The sequence below is a fragment of the Photinus pyralis genome, unplaced genomic scaffold (assembly GCF_008802855.1).
Source record: "Photinus pyralis isolate 1611_PpyrPB1 unplaced genomic scaffold, Ppyr1.3 Ppyr1.4_LG4, whole genome shotgun sequence".
In the NCBI taxonomy this organism is placed as follows: domain Eukaryota; kingdom Metazoa; phylum Arthropoda; class Insecta; order Coleoptera; family Lampyridae; genus Photinus; species Photinus pyralis.
In genome coordinates this window covers 38,836,070-38,858,665 of record NW_022170511.1, presented here as the reverse complement: position 1 = coordinate 38,858,665, position 22,596 = coordinate 38,836,070, and the positions used below count along the sequence as shown (strand labels likewise).

At 35.9% G+C, this 22,596-nt stretch overlaps 1 protein-coding gene across 8 annotated transcripts in view; it reads left to right on the top strand.

The window, feature by feature from the left end:
- LOC116169468 (UDP-glucuronosyltransferase 1-3-like) overlaps positions 1-19,159 on the top strand; it is a 38,299-nt gene extending 19,140 nt beyond the window's left edge. For 4 of the 8 annotated variants that reach the window (XM_031485565.1, XM_031485566.1, XM_031485567.1 and 1 more), the window contains exons 2-4: positions 16,981-17,203; positions 17,965-18,181; positions 18,396-19,159. In XM_031485565.1, coding sequence (XP_031341425.1) covers positions 16,981-17,203; positions 17,965-18,181; positions 18,396-18,684 — 729 coding nt within the window. In that variant the 3' untranslated portion in view covers positions 18,685-19,159. Of the gene's footprint in view, positions 1-2,701; positions 3,587-4,091; positions 5,036-11,553; positions 12,605-12,684; positions 14,024-16,980; positions 17,204-17,964; positions 18,182-18,395 lie in introns of those variants that run through there. The other 4 variants (XM_031485571.1, XM_031485573.1, XM_031485572.1 and 1 more) reach the window with 4 other exon arrangements.
- Positions 19,160-22,596: the final 3,437 nt, after the last annotated feature.

Here is a 22,596-nt window from a genome sequence, read left to right as displayed (position 1 = left end):
CCATTCAACTAATTACTGTTAATTATTCTTATCTATATATATGAAATCTCCAAATCGGCAGTACAGCAATGGCCTTTTTTTCCTTGGAATGCGAGGTCAAGCGGCGCAATTGGTCACGTTAATATGTTGCTTAAAATGCACGACCTTGCCGGTTTTAATCTTGGATTTTCGTATAGCATAAGAAAACTAAAATCAATTAATGGGTAATTACCTAAAACTTCATAAGATTGATTCACACTTTTCTCCCCTGGCAAACGCGCTTTCGGCGGCTGTAAAAACAATTGTTCCTACAAAAAAACTTGCGTGCGATATCGGCCGATAAGACAACCAAATAAACAAAATGAAGACACACAAAGCTCACTCCTCATTTCCTAGAGCAAATAAGTATATTCGGAAACTACAATTTCTTCTTAACGAAGCGCCCAACTTAAGACACTTCTAGATACCGGGTGTTCAACAAAGCTGGTCGACACCACACATATACGGTGTGGTCATAATTTCGCGTATGAACTTCAAGGTGTTTGGTCCTGGACCCAATTGAAATATCGGTTCCGGTTCTGTTTATATTTAAGTGAAAATATTTATAACGGATCTGGTCCTTTTGCGGTTCTAAACAAAATAGCGGTTCGGTTCTGCTCATTTATTTCGGTCCATAACGGTTCTAATCTTTTAAAAAGTTTGGCATTCAAAAATTTCTTTATAACAACGTGATTTGTTAATTAATAGGTGTGAAAAAGAAGTAAAAAGTCAAGAATACCAAAACGTGACGTATCGTCAGTGTGGCTAATTTACAACGACAAGGGGAATAAACGAGGAAGAGTGAAATGTATTTAAATCCAATTGAGCAACAAAAAACAGAAAAAATACACAAAAACTTATGTAAAAAATGGAGTATTGTTTTTTATTTTTATTTTCTAAAACCTCGCCCTTCCTTTTATTATTTTGACATTTACAGTAGTAGCTAAATTACCGCTACCGCCACCCGTACTGGCTTCAATTTTGACACTTTATTAAAGATGTATAATCCACCAATCAATTTTCAAGACGTGTTTGCCGGCGCGTCCTTCAACTTTCAATAACCTGTTAAAAACCGAAAAAAACGATAAGGTTTCCATTTGTGAAGGAATAACGGTTACGTTTCGGTTTTCTGCCCTGAAAAAATACCGGTTTCGGTCCCGTTTTCGGTTCTTTTTCAGTCCGGTCCGGGTCCCTGCTTTGAACATTAAATACCTATGTGAAATCTTGCGATTGATATTAATTTTACACATATCAACCTTCAAATTACGTTCATACGGATTGGCTTCATTTTCCTTAGGTATACAAAGTAGGGTATTTTGGAGTTGGGTTTTTCTCCTTGAGGAGATCCATGATAAAAGAAATATACTTTTTTATTGGATTCCGCTCTCTGTATATATTATGAAGCATCAGCCATTTATTATTTATTTTTGCAATGCGTATTCGTATATAATTTTTTCCGTGTTCACACCACCTCTAATTGTTGTGGTTCTAAGACTAATTTAAAAAAGATCGATTAGAGGATCATAACAAAATGAAATGTGCTTGACAATTAATAGTTGGCAATATTCACCTGTAAAGCGCAACAGATTTTATTGCGCATAAAGGGGTTGAACTCCTTTTTCTTTCTAATTTTGAAATTTCTCAATAAATTGAAACTTTACTATGATTACTTGAAGACTTCTTTTTTCCCAGTTCCCTGACATTTGACTTAAAACTTGATTTTTTATAGGCTTGTTTGCAAATTCAATCCTAAAATTACCACAACGTTTCGAATTTATTAATGAAAAATTATATGGTCGAAAAAGTCCAATTTACATGACGGATTGAATTTAATTAATTGTTAATTTGTTGGTTTGAATATCCCACCTGATGAATCAAATTAGAATTAGAGTCGTAAGTCATTAACATAGGTAAGCTACACGAATTAAAAAAATAAAAGCGTGCTGTTCTCAAGCCTGTGTTATCACTATGCCGAGTTCCCACTGTTCAATAGTACTCCTTAAAAAGATGAAATACGATACAATTCTCAGACTTTATGGTACTATCAGCTTCCTAAAGTAATTAAGAACCAAAAACCCCCCAAAGACTAGCATATTAAAAACACAAAACCTTCCATTAAATTCAACATTTTGTGTCCTCTTTAATGCATAGGTTTTGAGAACTTGATTTTCCAAGCTTCTCAAGATTCTTCTTTTCTATAGAGCTTTGATTTTTAAATATTATATAAACATAGATTTTTATTACCTTCAAGACTTGGAAGGCATTAATTTTAAACTTCAAAATCTCTAATTGTAGTCCCTGAGGATAAACAGTTCATATTTACTCCACGTTCGCAAGTTCGACAGTTCTTGAAGCCCTAATAGAAAGATAATCACATTTTGTTGTGAGGAAGCGGTAGCCTGTAACCTTGACCTAGGGCAGCCTCCCACTGAAAGTTGTAAGATTCAATGAAAAGATTGAAATGAACGTAATGTTAGAGGTCAAAGTGATGATGAAAGTTTCCATTTCATGAGTAAAAAATAAAATAAACAAATAAATGCAGGTTTGTAAGTTGTATAGACCAAGCAGATATAAAATCGGTGAGATAAGAAATTGAGTACGATCAATCAAAGTAAGTAATTAAAAGTACGCATGTCCGTTTCGTCAATCGCTCAACTTCTGTAGCTCATGCTTTAACTTTCTAGTATTCTATTCTAATACTTACGAAGGGAGTGTCCTTTAATTAGAAAAGTGGTGTCGCGTTCTATATTTAATTGAAATGAAACCTCCCAAGTATTTTCTATTTTTAGTGAATTTGCTTTACAGTGCGGAGTGTTTAAAAATCTTAGCGGTGTTTCCGTATACTGCTCGCAGTCACGCGGTCACCTACATCCCTCTCCTTGAAAAGTTGCGGGAAAGTGGCCACGAACTTAGATTGGCTGCATTCTTTTCGCTCAAGTACAGGCATGCAGACGATATTAAATTATTGATTCCACCCAATTCTGAAATTGTTATCGAATTGGATTCCCTTGTAGGTTCCCGCTTTGAACAATTGTACCTGGCTCATTTTCTCCACAGTGAAATAGCAAACAAAAGATGCGATTTTCTACTGTCTTCTAAAGCATTTGGGGAGCTTCTGAAGTCAAACGAAACCTACGACGTGATTCTGACAGAACACTTCACGACCAGCTGCCACATATCTCCTCTGGTAGAAAAGCATCAAACACCTTTTATTGTCATTCATACAAATGCGCTGATGGCATGGGCCGCTCCATGGGTGGACGTTCCATACAATCCAGCGTATATGCCAGTACTTTTCTTAGACTTTCCCCTTCGAATGAATTTCTGGAAGAGACTCGACAGTTTGGTAATGTGGATTTATGTGCACGTTCATTACTACTTGGTGATAGCTGCACAGGATGACTCCTTTCTGAAGAATCCTAAAGGGATTATTTCACACGAACTTATGCAAAATGCAAGCCTTATTTTGACGAATTCGCATTTTACGTACCACATTCCACGTCCTTTGGTTCCACGAACCGTGGAGGTTGCTGGGATGCATATTGAAGCGTGTCAACAACTACCAAAGGTACATTTTTATTGTTTTTCTATTTATAGCATATGAGGGAAGAAGCATTTAATTTTTAATTATCTTATTATAATTTTTAGTCTTTAATTTGTTGAACCCTGTTTGTCCTGGTTTCTTCAGAAAAGAAATTACGAGTATAACAAAAATGATTGCAGAAGTTTCAGTAGTGCTCAAGTACCTAACAAATGCGTTTTCAAACATTCTTCAGTGCAAATTTGGAGACAATGGATTGTAATTGTACAATGTTTTTTTTACAAAATATAAATCGTAATTTCGCAAAGCAATTTTTTACTGGTTTTTGAGAGAGCAGCTCAATCGCCTTCCTTTGCTGCTCTGTAGGTAGTAAAAATGTTAACGCCTCCAGTATTACCGATCGAGACGTCTAACAAAACTTTATTTACTGTAACAAATTCTACTATTAATAATTGTAGTTAAAAATCAAACCAATTGACTTACAATTGAATTTATCTGGACAAAGCATGCGCAGTTAATTCCATTTGTACACCGATTTACAAAATATGAATTGATAACATATCAAATTTGTATTTGGCCTCTTTAAACAAAGCAAAGTCGACGTGTGCGGCCGCAAATGCTAGTTTCCAAACAGGTTTGAACAGTTTACACAGTTGTGTGATTTTCTGTGCGTGTACGATAATGAAGTGCCTTATAATCTTAAGTGCAATAATTTATAACGCGTCCTGTCTTAAAATATTAGGTGTTTTTCCACACGACTCGACCAGCCACTCGGCCGCTTATAAACCACTGCTGGAGAAACTGCGAGAGAAAGGGCACAGTCTTAAACTGATCGCTTATTTTTCTCTAAAACGAAAGGATCCTGGAGATGTTAGGTTAGGAAACCCCCAAGAGCCGCGACGGTTGTACAACTTTAGCCAGTTGGAAGGTTCGCGTTATGAAAGGGTGAATTTTCTACACCTAAACGTTACAGTAGAACAATGCAACCAAATGTTATCTTCGAAGCACTATGCGAGTATTCTGGATGATCATTACGACCTCTTCATAACCGAGTATTTTACATCAAGCTGTCACGTTACCCCTCTCGTGCGCAAACTGGGGGTACCTTTCGTTATTTTGCAAACAGGCGCGTTGATAGCATGGGCCGGTCCTTGGCTCAACGTCCCAGATAATCCCTCGTACGTGCCCGTTGATTTTATGGATTTTCCGAGCAGAATGGATTTCTGGCAGCGTCTGGCGAATACACTCGCATGGACGCATAGTTATTTCTACTACCATACAGTCATAGCGACTCGCGATGACGAGCTTTTAAAGACGTGCGAATACTGTCAGGGAATTACATCGCACGAAATGATGCAAAACGCTAGCTTGGTCTTGACCAATTCGCATTTTTCGTTTCTGCACGCTCGAGCTTTACCGCCGAATGTAGTGGAAGTGGGAGGAATGCATGTGGAACATCGTACGCCTTTGCCGAAGGTAATTATTAATTGACCATTTTCTAGATATTGCTCATTTTAAAGCTTTAGGGAGTTTTTGCTTCTTGGTTGAAAACTAAATAATGAGAAATTTGAGTAAGTTCAAACTTCCGAATTTAGTAGTTGTTCCACAATATTTTATTTGTTATACTTTCCCGTTTTCTTTGTTATAGTGCGAGTTATAGTATATTTGTTTCTCATGAAACGTGTTATCCATTATACTAAATCAAAGAAGTGGTGCCAAAATACAATAATAATACGAATAGTTTGCTGAAAATAGCTAATTCAATGAGTCATTTTCATCCAACATTTTTCTTGCGATTTCTAGTATCCCAGAACTCTTCGTCATTGAAATGCTCCAATTTTTATTGCTTTTATATGCTAAATCTAGACTAACCGAACGTTTTTTTAAAACATTTGATTTTTTTTGTAAAAACAAAGCCAGTCGAAAATTTAAAAAATGGCTTTTTAGATACATGAGACACACAGTTCTTTTTTTCGATGTAGATCCATTGGGAAAGTTTCCATTTGAAGATGCCACCTATTTAATTTAAAAACCATCGGGAAAAAAAGGGAAGTTGGTATAAGAACATATTTTAGTTACCAAGTCCTCGGTGTAAATAGTGTATACATAAAATTTAGGACTGGCTTGAATTTGAATTTCTTGGTATAAAACCAACGATGTTTGATCAGATTATCCAGTAGACACAGGATCTTTTTTCCGTACCTATTTCAATGTTTCAAAATTGAATATTTTTGTTTTTGGCATTGTTTCGCAGACAGTTGGGTTCTGCACAGCCCCTCAGTAAGTCTAAATTTGGTATTTTTATGTTAAACAAATATATAACAAATTATCAAGAAATTTTTTTATTAACGTTGTATATAAATATAGCTAAAATTTATCTGATTAAAGTTTCGAATAGTGTCTTAAGGGCTCTTTGCGTTGTTGTCGAGTAATCTGCCAAAAATGGGGATTCTCTGAATTTGCCGAAAAATGAAAAATTTGGTATAACTGTAGATGGTGATGTCATTATACTAAAACTGTAGGTAATGTTAGCTCTTTTATAATTTTTAAATATTTAAAAAAATGCGTTATCAAATGACACAAAAAGTAAAAATGACTTCCATAAAGTTGATGATGTTTAACCGGAGACGAAACGTCAGATTTAAAATTTAAAACTTGTAGAGTGGAAAAAGTGGTCATAATAATTTTGAAATATCTTTTTAAATAACCGGTAAAAAATAAAATCGATTTTGCAAAATTCTCTTTTTTTCAGGCAGCGCAGGCGAAAGCAGTCGGAATTTTTGCAGTTACAAAGCATCAAAATACCGACAACTTTGCCAAATTTAAACTACCTACTTATCTCTTACAGTTTCCGAGATCCCCATGGTGGCCCTCGAATTTGAATCAACCTGCATATGCTCCTAAGATTATCATGCCATCAACTATATTAATGGGAGAGTCTTTGAATTTCTCTTGGGCCCAGGCCCCTCTTTCTCACTGAGCACTCTGGGCAAGTGCTCAGAGCCCCGTGGTCGGCAGGGGCCCCCTAGTTCCTGCAAGATCACCAAACGATAACCGATATTTAGTAGGGACTTACAAAAATTGTTCACAGTGAAAATGAGGGAAATATTAGCATATTGGAAATAAGTCACTATTGAAAGAAAACAAAATTGAAGACACATTTCCAAATGTAGAAATCACATTGAGAATCTTTTTAAGCATGATGGTAACTAACTGCAGTGGGGGTTTTCTCCAAATTGAAAAGAATAAAAAATGAATTGAGAAGAACAATTCTACAAGAGAGATTAACCAGTTTGTCGCTGCTTATCCTAATATACCTAGGGTTTCTATTGCGATTATTCGAGGCGTATGATACTTAAGTAAGTATCGTATGCCTCGGATTATTCGATTTTGCATTATAAGCATTAGCAAGAATTCCCAGTACTGATTTATTAATGGTGCCATTATTGTTAATTGAATGATGTTGATCTTGTGATACTGATGCTATTTCAGTTTGTGATTGCAGTATGAATGTTTAATTCTTCTTTTGAATTGAAAACTCCTGTTACACGTAGAACATTTAAAATTCTGACAAGCATTTCAGTCAAAAGATTCTGCCATTTCCTGTTCCTCTATCATCAATATCAAACGCTGAACCCAAACAATTTTGTTATAGATAAAGCTTAGCTCGAGGTTTCAAAATATAAGCATGTTTTATATATGCGCTGGTGCGGGGTGCTCGATTCAAGTTATGGATCCAAAACGTTTCATTGCGATCCTTACCTGGTATTTCGATAATTCCTTTTTACTTTCGGATGGTGCCCCCGCTAAACGGTGGTGCACAAGAAATTGTTTACGAACTTTTGCACCTAAGGGTCGTTAAACAATAAGACAGCTTCCTTCAAATTCTAGCCCAAAGCTAAACTTTCCCAAATAGATCATGTGAATTTCTCTGCACCTAATATTTTATTTGCATCAGCAGTGAAAATGATATATGTGCCACCGATTGTAACAAAACAACAAGGGGAGTTATTTTGAACTTCTGGAATGAGTATTGTCAAAACCTTGATTCTCAAACCTTATCTTAAACCAACCCTAGTAGTCGAGTAAAATTAGAGTAATATTTGCTCAAACCTAGAACAAATTCGGGACAAGCAACCGGTGCCCGAAATTAGTAGTGCCAATAATGCTCTTCAACATACTAAAAGTCCCCATATGTCCGAGGTGCGGAACATCCTGAAAATTGAGCCGCCATCTTGGTTTTTCACGTTTTTTGCTAATAACTTTGTTATTATTATTTTTTTCGGAAAAAGTTAGGAAAGGGATTTGAATTAAAGAAAAAATCTTTTTTAGACACGTTTTTTATATTTACTAATGCGGCTATCGATTTCAACCTATATTAGGTCATCTTCAGGCCGAATACAATACATCAATCGAATTAGGAAAGGGAATTTGTGAAGCTTTAAAATACGAATCCAATGCTTATTTATTTCTCGAAATCGATTGGAAACTAAGGGAGTTATGATTTTTTTCTACTCCTATGTTGTAAACATTCCCAAAATGTCACCCTGTACTGCACGTCTAAATCGTTCATTATATCATACGGTTGCATAATGAAAATTAGAACTGTTACTTAATATATATATATATTACGTAACAGGTTAAAGGTCAAACGCGAAATGTTAATTTAGTAGGTTGTCAGCCCTGCCTAATGAATGAAGTAACGTCAGATTTTGTTGTTGTAGGTTATATTTCACATTTTGTAAACTTCTTTGAACAGAATTACTCATAATTTGTTTAAACATTGCCATTTGTATGGGAATGGAGCCTGTATGTAATTTATTAGCCGTGCCCAATTATTTTTCATAATCGCAATGGGCTACTCAAGAATGGTTTGAAGCTGCGTTTAGTTAATTAAGCAAACTCTGTTGCTACTATTTTGTATTTTAGAAAACTACAATAAGTACTCGAAGAATTAATGGATGGTGCTAATTACGACTTGCATGGAACACGGAATAATGCACTTTAGAATTATACTGGGTAGTCCGATGCTTCCTTCCCGGGAAAACTCGTTAAAAGACGCAGCGTTTTGAAGGCCTTAGTATTATCGATAGTTAGGTACCTAATACATTGGCAACTACAACAATAGAAATCGTCCAAAACTGTAATGAAAAAGAGCACTAACACCACCAGAGCTAGTTAGGTAGTAATCTTCAACTTCCACACTTTTATCTTGTATCCTATTGACTATTGCATCTATGGTGCTAAAATGAAACTCACATTGCAGTAAGGAATAGGGATGTAAAAACCCTGCAATACACTTCCACTAAGTAAAAAGTATTTATAAAATTCTTGCTCGCTGGCGTGCATTCATGGAATATAAGTGAGGTTACGTTGTATTTTGTATTCCTTTTAAATAGACCATGACATTTGACACTTGACAGTTCTAATTTTTAGTTCGAAGTTCGAATATTTAGAACCAAATCAATCGTAATCTATCAATCTTTTATCAATTATATTCAAGTCGTAGAAAAAGTATAGTACATAATTCGAGTGCTAATGCCTATTACGCACTCGATTTTATTACAACACTCGCTCGCTGCGCTCGCTCGTGTCGCAAAATACTCGTGCGAAATAGGCTTCTTAGCACACTTATTATGCAATATACTATTTTTTGCATCAATAATCGCCACTATACACGAATAACGAATAATTAGATTTTAATCGATTTATCCGATAGGCGAAATTCATTGGAACTTTATAGACCAAAGACTAATTATTCTTTATCGATTCAACAGTCAACAGTCCAAATTTTATTTTACCGCCCCCTCCTAGGGCAATATTTTCAAATAACTACCGAATGTTACTTTTACAATCATCATCACTAAAGTGGTCCAAGAAAGCGACAAGCAGAGTTAAATCGATGGCCTACATGAATAAATCCGTTAAAATAGGCAAAAATGTAGTGACAATTAATCCTCTGCAGTTGTTCAACCGGATTGTGTGCGCCGCGAAATCTTCTTAGGATCTGAAGTATTTTCCTATGAGTTGGCACAATACCCTTCGAGTATTTTTGATGAGGTATCGTTCAGAAAAACCATTGTTGAACAATATGTGAAACATGTTTTACATCATTACGGCAAAAAATCATTTTTGATGGTTATTCTGAAGAGGCAGAGTCTACCAAATCTGCGGAGCATTCACGAAGAAAAAAGGGTACTGCTGCCAAAGAAGTTAGCTTCGATTTACAAACTTCCGTCAAAATATCTGTCTGATTTTCTGGCTAACTCTGCTAATAAAGAAAAACTGATAAACTATTATAACGGAAATGCTCCAGACATGACGTCGCCTTTGGCGCTCTGGAATTTTCTACGCGCGCGATTATTCGAGAATGTACTGGACTTACATTGCTTGCGTGTATAAATGGTTGCGGACCGAACATCGCGGGAGTCTACTACCGAACGAGTACGTAAACATTGAGCGCGAAAGTCTGATATAAATTGCGAAGTGTGTGTGATATAAAGAATCGATATAAACTGTACGGATTTTATAGTGTTTTAGTTCTGTTTAATAAATATTGATATAAATCGAACCCGAATTTATAAATAACGTTACACTATATATGACTCCGTACTTTGAAGAAGCAGGAATTACCGTAACATCCGCAAAATCTGATGCAGACTATTTAATAGTTCGAACCACAGTAGATTTCTCAAAAACTTGTACTGATGATGTGGTGCTTGTTGGTCAGGATACCGATTTAATGGCGCTGCTGATTTTCCACAATACCGAAGGAAACGTTGCCATGCTGAGGCCAGGTACAGCGGGAAAGTCCGATAAATTGACAAATATAAGAAAACTGCAGACTGCGCTGGGTGACAAAGTGTGTCACAATATTCTATTTGCACATGCGGTATCAGGGTGCGACACAACTTCGGCCTTCTACAAAAAAGGCAAGACTAGCGCTTTAACTACTTTACAAAAGGATGAGACTCTATCACAGTCGATATTGATATTCAATGACGTGAAAGCGCCTATGAATGAGCTTCTCAAACAAGGAGAAGCATTTATATTGAAATGGTACGGTGCCAAAAAATGCAAAACGCTCGATAACTACCGGTACATCAAGTACAACCAAGGCGTGGGCAAGGCAGAATCTCTTTACCAATTTCGAGCTAGCATTACCTCCTACATCGCATGCTGCTAGATTACATTTGAGACGCGTGTATCTACAGGTCCAGAATTGGATGGGTGAGGAATTGAACCCTAAAGACTTTGGCTGGTTTACGAAACAAAACAATGTCTTGGAGCCCGTAAGAATGGAAAAACCCTGTGGACCGGATCTCATTTTGAAAATGCTGTTTTGCGGTTGCAAAGAAACGTGTTCTAATTCTTGTAGCTGTAGGAAGTCGGGGCTCAAATGCATTGCATGTTGCAGGAATTGTACTGGCAATTTTTGCGGCAACAGCTTAGACCCAGAAAGTGATGATGCTGAACCTTTACCCTAAATTGTCCATTGCAAATAAATACCTATACGTTAATCATGTTTAGTTTTTTAATTAGTTTAGATCAACTATACCAGAAAAGGGAGATGAAGCGAGGGCCTATGGGCGGGGAGGGGGTTGACGGCAAGAGGGTGGAGTAAGGGGGTATTACACATATCTCTGCTCATGTCTGGGGGAGGGGGGAGTGTTGCACTGTTGTATAGTATACACTACACACTACACAGCGAATGCTGTATAGTGCGATTATTGATACAAAAAAAATCGTAGCTCCCTTAGTTTTCAATTGATTTCGAGAAATAAAGAAGCATTGGATTTGTATTTGAAAGCTTCACAAATTCCCTTTCCTGACTTTTTCCGAAAAAAATAATAATAACAAAGTTATTAGCAAAAAACATGAAAATCCAAGATGGCGGCTCAATTTTCAGGATGTTCCGCACCTCGGAGATATGGGGACTTTTAGTATGTTAAAGAGCATTATTGGTACTACTAATTTCGGGCATCGCTTGCTTGTCCCGAATTTGTTCTAGGTTAAACTCTAATTTTACTCGACTATAGACTATCATTACACAACGTTCAGAGTAACAACCGCGCCTGATAAATCCACTTGTTACAAATGTAGATAAAATATGACTGATTGGACTAGAAGGTCAATCTGCGTTTAGCGTAGCGGAATAGACACACGGTGCATTGCGCCGATTGCATAAGTTTACGCATATATAATAAACGAACAGTGAGCGCGTGTTATGCAGTTACAATGTCCAATTGGAAGTATGTCGTAATTTTAAGTGCGCTATCGTACGGTGGGGAGTGTCTAAAAATATTGGGCATATTTACGTATAACTCCATTAGTCACTCAGCTGCGTACATACCAATTTTGGAAAGGTTACGGGCAGACGGGCATAGTTTGAAACTGTTCGCGACCTTCTCGCTCAGCAAGGAAGCGCCCGGGGATGTGATTTTGGGAAGCGCTCAACTCGGACGACGTTCGTATGATTTTGAGCAGCTGAAAGATTCGCACTCGGAAAGGATAAGGTTTCTGCACTTAAATGTCACGGTCGAAATGTGCAGGAAGTTTCTGGCTTCAAAGTACTATGAAGACATCCTGCAGTCTGAAGATAATTACGACGTTTTTATCACCGAGTACTTTACAACAAGCTGCTGTATTACTCCCATCGTGCAGAAGCTTCGCCTACCCTTTGTTGTTATACAAACAAGTTCGCTGGTCTCATGGTCCAGTCCATGGATTAACGTTCCAGATAATCCCTCTTACATTCCTGTTGACTTCATGGAATTGTCCAGGTCGACGTTTTGGGAGAGGTTTCGTAATACGATGGCCTATGCATACAGTCATTTTTTCTACTACACGGTGATCACGCCTCGAGACGACGCCCTGTTGGACAATTGTAAGCATTGTACGGGAATTAAATCGCACGACGCTATCCAAAATACAAGCTTAATTTTGGTCAATTCGCATTATTCCCTCCATGGCTCGCGTCCTCTGCCACCACACGTCGTGGAAGTGGGAGGGATTCACATCCAAAACAGTAAACCTTTACCGAAGGTAAGGCCACTCAATTTAAACTGCAAGTTCCAACCGAACCTCAAAATATCACTCTATAATCTCACATGGGGTTATCATTTTGCACAGTAATTTCATGTCATTTTTTAAAGAAACACAATTATGTAGAATTACATTCTGAAGGTTATATATTATGTGTGTGGAAATTCCATTGGAGTACTGAAACCACAAATTTGCATAAGATATACAACAATGTGGTTCTACTAATCATTCAACTGAGATAATTCCATACTTACGGTATTCGTGTACTGATTTGGGAGAAAATGGCATTGCCTTATCTTATCGTTAATTAAATAGACATTAATCGGTGATTTTGTGCAAGTCTCCTACGTACTAAAAACGTCGCCGTACTGAACATATGTAATAATAGAATCTAAAACCAGAAGTGGGGAAGCCGGTCGAAAGCGGGTCATTCCTCAGAAGTAAACAGTTTCGGTAGTCTCATCTCATGACAAATAAAGGTTTAGGTCTAGCTACGGTTGAATGAAATCACCAAGATAAGTATTTATGGAACCGGCCATGCGCCAAATTCCCTACCATCTGAATAATTGATAATATCAGTGCGTTTCAACTCGCTGCGGTATTTCAATGTCGGGGTTAAACATCCTGCTTTTATTGTCGTTAATAACGTGCGCATCATGTCTGAAAATTCTCGGCGTGTTTCCGTTTACGGGCCGAAGCCATTTCTTGATCTTCGAGCCGTTACTTAAGGAACTGAGTAGGAGAGGGCACGAAGTTACGGTGATGAGCAGTTTTCCCTTACGAAATCCTCCGCCTGGTTACACGGACGTGTACTTACCCGTTCATCCCGGAGGAGAAGATATGGTTCAGTTAGTCGCCGGGTCACGGTGGGATAAGTATCGTTCGCCGATTTCCTGTAAGGAGTCGACGAGGCATCGTTGCGAATTTCTTCTCGCGAGCGAGGAATACCGCGATTTTCTGCTCGTCGATGGAAAATATGACATTATACTTTCCGAATACTTCTTCTTTAACTGCCATTTGACTCCCGTTGTGAAAAAGTTTAAAGTTCCCTACGTTTTGATACAAACAACGCCGTTGATGCCGTGGGCTAACCAATGGGCGGGTAATCCGGACAACCCGGCCTACATCCCCAATTGGGTCATGGATTACTCGCACAAACTGGGCTTTCTCGAGCGGCTTGAGAATACTGCTGTATGGGTCTTCGGCTTTCTCTACTATAATTACGTTATGGTTGCGCAAGAGGTGCAAATGTATTTGAAGTATGCTGGTGCAGATTCTGATTACCTCTACGATATGATGAGGAATACCAGCATGTTCTTGGTTTACACGCACTTCGCGATACATGGCGCTAGACCGTTTGTACCTAATGTGATTGAAATTAATGGTATGCACATCGAAAGTCAGAAACGGCTGCCAGCGGTAAGTATGCCTTATTTAATAATTAGTCGGGGCCTCAGTCAACAAAATAACACAATAAATTTGATAATTGCAAGGAAAGTCATTGAAGATTATGCAAACTGATCATAATGAGATGACATACTCATCGTGTCGTCCTTATAGGGTGGCACAAAACCACAACTTCTACGAAAAAATGTTATAGGACTTTTTATATTCTCCATTAAATTCTCTATAAAGATGTTTCTTACTGTTTTTGGGTATCTCCCACCCAACGCTCGTAAATGACCTTGGAAAATAAGCATAGTTTTCAGCGCAAAGAGAAAAATGAGCCCACCGCTGTTTTTTTGCGGCGATTATCTCGTAAAGTGAATCTGAGTAAAAAAAATTATAGAATCGAAATTAAAGAGCAGTTTTTTTTCTACATTGCATGTTCTATTTTTGAATCTTTAGTAAACGTACTTGAGATAAATGCACCAGTTACCATCATTATTGTTGCCGCGAGACGAGACGAGACGAGACTTTCAAAGTCTCGTCTCGTCTAGTGTGGTTTGGTCTCGCGTGGTCTCGCCATACTATCCAAAAATGGCGTAAAGCATGTATAAAAGACACCACGAAGGCATAATAAATAATATTGACCTTCCTTATCTATCTGCTAATCACGAAACATAATTATGTGTATTATAAGGATTTTCTTTACCATTCTGCAGCTAAAAAAATATTAGCTTTCGTAAAATGTAACTGGTAATGTGACTACTGTAACTAGGTATAGAACAGTCTCACTGATTTCTTTGTTACTTAAATACTTAAAGATAATCTGTCCAAGTTATTTTGTAACTTTTATGGACTTAACTACGCAGTAAATATGTAAGTACTTATACTTACAGTAACTGTATTTGAATATGTCATATGTCCACAGTATACATTTTACCTTAAGCAGCGCCTTTGTTCACAGAATTTCGCAAGAACACAAAAAAGTGTAAACTCATACTAAAGTACCTAGGTATAGCATTTTAGCCCCAATATGGCGACCAGAACGAGCTACGAATCAAAAACGAGATACCCGGTTGTATCCACTGTTCTAAATTGAGTCACTATACCTATATACCTAGAAACGATTGGATTTAATGCCATAAACTTGTGAAAATAAAATGAGAGCATTAAGGGCATTTAATATAAAGCAGTCCTATTAAGTATTATTACCAAATCTCTTGATAAGGGTACAGATTTAATAAATCAATTGTCCGCCAATAAAATAAAGCTGTCGAAGACTTCCTGGATTTAAGAAAAATTACATTTGTATAACACCTATTGTAATTAAGTCCTACATCAGTAAGGTCAGGAACGGTTTATGTCAACAATTGGAATGCATGTTATTTCAATGGATTTTCTTGATTAAAATTTAAAAAAAAACAGTAAAATAAAAGAAAAAAACTTCGAGACCAAACGAGAGTCGAGAGCCCGAGACTGATGGTTAGTCTCGTCTCGTCGAGATGAGACAAGGCGAGACTGAACCTTGGTCTCGTTTCGAAAATTCGAGACGAGACCAACGGGGGCATCACTAACCATCATATCATAAATAGTGAATAATTAATATTTAATTTCTTCATCACTCTTCGGACAAAGCCATTCGCTTTTTGAGAGAATATTAAGGAAAGGGCGTATAGTTCCCATGACTTACACATTTCGAAAGTTTTAAAGGGTTGCAAATATAATAAATGTATATGTAAATGTATAGTGGGTTGGGTTGGTAGAGCAGCCTTGACTGAAACCCCGCCCACTCAAAAATAAAGGCTAAATAAATAAATAAATAATATTTTATTTGCCCTTTTGCCTTTTTTTAGGAGAGGAAAATCGCAGACTATAAACTTAATAAATTGAAAAAAGAATTTACAAGAAGTGGTTGTAATATAAAATAATCCCTCATCGACGAAAATTGCTCTTTAATTTCGATTCTATACATTTTTTTGCTCAGACTAATACAAGGTCATTTACGAGCGTTGGGTGGAAGATACGCAAAAAACAGTAAAAAACATTTTTATAAAGAATTTAATGGAGAATATAAAAAGTTCTATAACATTTTTTCGTACAAGTTGCGGTTTACGAACAAATGCCGAAAAAGATCGTGAGGTTACGATTGGGGGTGGTTTTTTGAGCAAAGGGGATAAAGCTCCCACCGAGGAGGTGGGAACTTTTCAGATCTGTATTTGGGTCCCTACTGAGAGTTCATAACCAAAATCTCAAAACTTTATAAATTTTTTCTTCTAAAAAAGCTAATTTTCCTACACTATTTTGCGTCCGAAATATTTTTCTTCCGAATAAAAATACTGAAAGAGCTTGAATTTGTAGGCTTATTCGCCCTACTAACCTTCACCTTTATAATGCACTATGATACCAGAGATATTCTTAGTTTACGAGATATAGGTACGCCAAACACTGAAAAAAGGAAATGTTGGGGTTACCACACGGTCCTCGAGGTCGAAAGCAGCCTAATGTACCCCCAAACAACCTGTCAAAACTCCATTAACTTTGGAATACTTACCAGCAACCTCCCCTATTTTTCATTAAGTTTATCGACTGGACTAACAGCCTGAAATCTATTTTTCTTCTAATGTGTAAACTGTACTTTAAATGTACGTATGGGTCAATTGCAAGAATCTCGCGGTAAATAGTCCCGCACTAAGATTTAAGCTATGCCCTTTGCATCCAATCATTACATTATTTATGGTTCGTATAGTGAGTGGTATAAAATCATTATTAGAAATACGTAGGCCTTATGGGCCTGTGTGGTGTATTACATCAACGATCAGCATTATCTGGCGAAATGTAGAAACGATCAATAAAAGTGAGTCTCTTCAAAAACCCTTTAACAACGTGAATAAAATTGGTACATAGAGGCTTGATTTTTTTGGAAATAATTTTAGTGTCAATGTGTACAATACAATCATTGTGTTTCTAAAGTGTTTTCTTTTAAATTTCAGCACATAGACAAATGGATCAACGAATCAAAACACGGTGTGATTTACTTCAGTCTGGGATCAATGATCAAAGGACACACGTTTCCCGACGACAAGAAACAGATGTTCATTAACGCATTTGGTCGTCTACCTCAACGCGTTCTGTGGAAATGGGAGAACGAAACTATGCCAGGGAAGACGGACAATATCATGATCGAAAAATGGATGCCCCAATTCGATATTTTGTGTAAGTTACGTAACATACAACTGAAAAGTTACTTTGGCATACCTCAAGTTCAAAAGATCGGCGAGTTCGAAATGACACCTTCATGTGTAAGACTAAAATTTGGTGCTTTTGAGCTCGCACCTTTGTGATCTAAGTTTGGGGGAGAACTTTCAAGTGATTCAAAATCAAACAAGCCACAACAGACCAATGTTTTTTACCAAAAATCAAGGACCTCTGGAACTCTTGAGTTTTTTTGTTCACCGGCCATTGCAAGCTTTCCAATTCGATTCCGTATATTGTAACCATTTTTTGTATTTCTCTGATTTTGAGGGTTAGTGTAACTTGGAATTAAATAGTGTTGCAACTTTGTCGATCGAACTTAGAACTTGACCATAGTTTCAAGTATTTGTTGTATTATGAATAATTTGTAAACTTTGAAAAATGAAAACTTTCTGTAGCACCATCATGCACTAAAAACCCTAGCCAGTTTCATTCACCCATTTGCTTTATTTTTAAGTGCATATTCGAAGTGTATAATTTAGGGTCAAAATTTGAAATGTTGGATCAAATAAAGTAAACTTTTAACGTTTAATGCAAATCTTGACAGTTACCTTCACTTTTTTTTATTATGAAAAGTGAAAAGTGCAGGTTCAATTTTGGTATTTGAATTTGAAGATGATTTGAACATCAAAATTAAGCTCAAAATTATACAGCTATGATTCATTCCTTTAAATTCCAATTTGAAAATCAGGAATAAGGGTCTAACAATTTTTTAATTCCAGGCCACCCCAATGTGAAAGCATTCATCGCACACGGCGGCATGCTAGGAGTAACAGAGGCAGTCCATTGTGGCGTCCCAATGATTATCATGCCACAATTCGGCGATCAATTCACGAACGCAAAGGCTGTCGAAGCTAGTGGAGGCGGAACAATCTTAGACTACAGATATTTGGACGAGGAGTCAATTTATAACGCTCTTACAACAGCTTTGGACCCAAAGTAATAAAATTTAAAAGTTTAATCCTCCCAATTTATAACCGAGTAGAAAAGCTCGTTCTCATAACATTAACAATATTTCCAGCTACTTGTTTTAATTAACGTATTCCACGTACATCATAAGCAGCTGCGGTCTTTTATGGGGCGAGTTTTCTTATTAAATATAATACGAAAGGGAACATTTATTAATTTTAATCTTTTTTTTTCTCTTTTTCAGGTCCAATAAGAAGGCGAAGGAGCTTTCGGCACGCTTTAAGGATCGCCCTTTACCTCCGTTAGAAACGTCTATTTATTGGATTGAGTATGTTGCGAGGCACGGTGGAGCACCGCACTTGAGGACCGCGGCGGTCGGCATGCCCTTATATCAGTACCTTCTCCTTGATGTGATCGCCTTTTTAGTCGTTATTTTATTTTCGTTTTTATTTGTTGTGTATTATATTAGCAGAGCGATTTTAAGAAAGTTATGTAGACGTAAGCAGTCGTCACAGAAAAAGAAGAAACATTAAGTAGCCGCTTTAGCAAATTGCGAAACTAGAAAACAAATTGTAATTGATAACGTAAATTAGTGATTAGATTAGTGATATTTTAAAGTGTTCTTCTTGCACATTTTTTTACGTAACGTATAATGACAATTTAATCTTAGGAATTAGGGAATAAAAAGAAACCTAAAAATGAGCACAGCACTTGAGGACTACGGCGGTCGGCATGCCCTTCTCCTTGATGTGATCGCATTTTTAACCGTCATTTTATTTTCGTTTATATTTGTTTTGTATTATATTTGCAGAGCTATTTCAAGAAAGTTATGCAGAAAAATTAGTCACTTTATATTGTAAAACTAGAGAACAAATTGTAATTGATAAGGTAAATACTAGACAGATTAGTGATATTTTAAAATGTTCGTCTTACACATTTTTTCACATAATGTATACTGACAGTTTAATTTTAGGGATTAGGGAATAAAAAGAATTCTTCCATCTGTAATCTGATTGAATACTTTCAGTTACCTTTCAATCTATTTTGAAAACTATTTGCACACAAACATTAACACATCCTTTTTTAAAATAATCATGATATTTTGTTGTAATAGGTCTTTGCAATTCTTGTTTATCCGTAATTTTTGATACAATTTTGGAAATATTTTGAAACAAGAAAAAATTCAATTCTGACTTTAAATTCATGACGTTATTTACACAGTTATTTACATCCGCCCTTAAATTGAGCAACAAAAATAAGTTTCATACACCCCCTTCCTCTCCCCCCTTAATACAAAGCAAAATTATTAGAGCTGCAGTTTTTTTAAAATCAATTAACATTAATTTCCCTCATATAGTTCGCCGTTGAGATTCTAACACGATCGCACAAAAACAATTCCCTAGTCAAAATCAAAATTTCATGCCGCCAACACAATATGTCTGGGAAAAAATCCTATCCAAACACTAAACCAAAATCAAAACCAATAATCAAATTTGACTTGGTCACTTTCTTCAAAATTATCATAACACTTTTACAACTATCTCCAAATCTCCTATTTATTACAGAAGGTCTTTTATAGGGTAAAAGTAATTTTGCACTAATTCATTCTGGACCATCAGCCACTCCTTAACTTCGTTAAAACAACTAAATCACCTTCTTTAAAGATAACATTTTTCTTAAGTTTACTATTTTTTTTTCTGACAATTTATTTCAGGTCGTTTTAAAATCCTTGAAGTAAAACATATGGATACTTCCACTCCATCCTGTCTTTGAACTATACCCCTGTAAATGCACTATCAGAAGCATCCGTTCGCAAAATGAATTCTTCATTAAAATCCGGATACAATCTGATTCCCTTAATTTATTCTTCCTTTAACTTGACAAATGTCTCATTTCTTTCCTTAGTCCATTTAAATTTCTCGTCTTTCCTTAATAATTTAATTAGCGGTACCGAAATATCTGAATACCTGGGTACAAATTTCCTGTACCAATTCAAAAACCTAAAATTCCTCTTGATTTGCGTAATTTAGTTAATTTAGTAGGTGGCGGAAAATTACTAATTATTACCAAAACTTAACGAATCGTCTTAGGAGCTTCAAGAAAATTTTAAAAAAACTATAAAATTGGTGCAAGTTTGCAGAGAAATTGTAAGAGGATTGCAGTTCTAAAATATCCTACGATCATTACGAGAACATGTCAAAACATTGTAACAAGAGTTTCGAAAAGAAGCTGTCGCACATCAAGATCACAGGAAAAAACTACAGAAAATCCAACAGAATTTAGTCTTGAAGCCCTGAAAAATTATTTATTACATTACTTTAAAAAATCTACGTGGTTAAAATGCAAAAGTAACTCGTAGTACTGGTATTCTTTATTTAATCATATTTAATTAAAATTGTCGGTTTACATTTTTTCCATTTTTTTGAAATGAATCCACTCGGACCAGCATTTTTCTTTAAACTACGTAACATTGTCTTCAATAATACAACAGATCCTATGACTAGGTCACCCTGTGTATTTAAAGTACTCAATTTAATTATTTAATTTTAATTAGCTTATTTTTTATAATTACATCTATTTAACTCAGTTTTCTGAAAATTTCTGTTTACTTTATGAAATTCTGGTAGTAATGGTGTCTTAATTCCGATGGGGTGTGTTTATTAAGAATGCCACGAAGAGTCTCCCTGCCAGGTATATCGCACCAGAACAATTTTGTTGCTTAAATTAGTTAATAATTTGGTATTACAGTTAACTATTTTTTAAGCTTCTTATTTTTTTGATTATTTGAATCATTTTAGAAGAATTACCCAAGTACACAGCTTCCCAAGAAACCCAGAAATAGTTTTGCGATGATCCAAAAAAAACTTACGACGAATGTTTCGGGAATTTCTCGTTTTCTTAAAATTTTCTTAAAGTATTTGATCAACAGTTATTTTTTCTTCAACATCTAAAGATTCTTATTTCCAAATTAAGGTGTTTGTTTTTAACACATTGTTGAAATCTTCCTTGAAATGAATTTGGTAAATGAAAATTCCAGACGATTTTTGGAACAACCTCTTGACCTTTCCCATAAATCCCTTTAAATCGTCGGTCGAAGAGTCCTTTTCACTATTTTGCTTTTATTTTATTTTGGCATTTTTTTTAAAAAACATTAAATATAAATATTAAAGAAAAACTAACGAATTGCGCTTTGTGCTTTCTGGTATATTTCAGACTCCCATACGTTAATTTTCTCGAATTTTCGTAGATCCGCACTGCTTGATAACGTATTCAAGATAATTTTCAAAATTTTATTTAAATTTTATGAAAATTCCATAAAATGTTGTGTATATTTTCATAGGATCCTCTATGAGCCGCCTAGGTAGTTCAGTTTTTACTTCATTATTGGGCTTTATTTACTTCGATTTCCATCACTAAGCTCTACAAGTTTCTCCCGTTTTCTTCTGGAATCTTCGATACTAATTTTTGCATTTACCATTTCCATAAAAAAATGAGCTTTGTACAAATTGTGGCTATAAATCGAAGCTATTTGTAATCCAGCACTGGGCATTATTAAATTAAAACGTTCTTGCATTAATGGCACACCGTAGATTTACACCCTGTACAAACGCTCATAAAAGGAAGAGCTATATTCAAAGCATCAGATTATATGGATTGTCGTTCCTGGATAGCAATTAAGAAGAAGCGTAAGTAAATAAAGCGAAATTTTATTACGCCGTATATATTGAGTTAGTGCCGAAAGCAGTACATGAATCCACTTATAAGCTCGTCACGACTTCGCATACATCAAATTGTCTTCGAATTCTGTAGATATAGCGATACTTAACGAGGGGCTTATCACATACTATTCCGAGTTAAAAGCCTACACCCTCGAGAAATACAGTTAATGCACGGCTTTTAACAACTTTAATCTATTTCCCATTATTATCGAACAGAAATGAAATTTTCTGGATTAGCCGTACTTAAACTTCAGTTTTGGGAATTATTCAGCCGTTTTGGTAAAATTGAGAGTGCCACTTATACTGGGAATAAAGCGGCGAATATTATATTCAGAGGTTTAGTAATAAAGTGACGGATCACAGATGCTTAATACTGTAAGGATGCATACCATGCGAAGGATTTGCATTGTAAAACATGGCTGTCGAACAATAACGTACTTTTATTAACATCTATAGTCTGTAACAGTAACATACTAATAACAACATATCTATTGATTACTACAAAACAATTACTTTCTTCCATAAATTTAACAATTTTACTATATTAAACAACTATTATTTTTTGGTCTTAAAACTTTTGTTTCTGGCCCTAAAATTTCCTTCATAAAAACATCTCTCCCATCAGGAATGATTGAACACACAAAAAATCTATCTGATGATGTAGGTATGTGTATATAACATTAATACTTAGGTTTTCTTAATGGTCTATTTGCAAGCCAATCACTT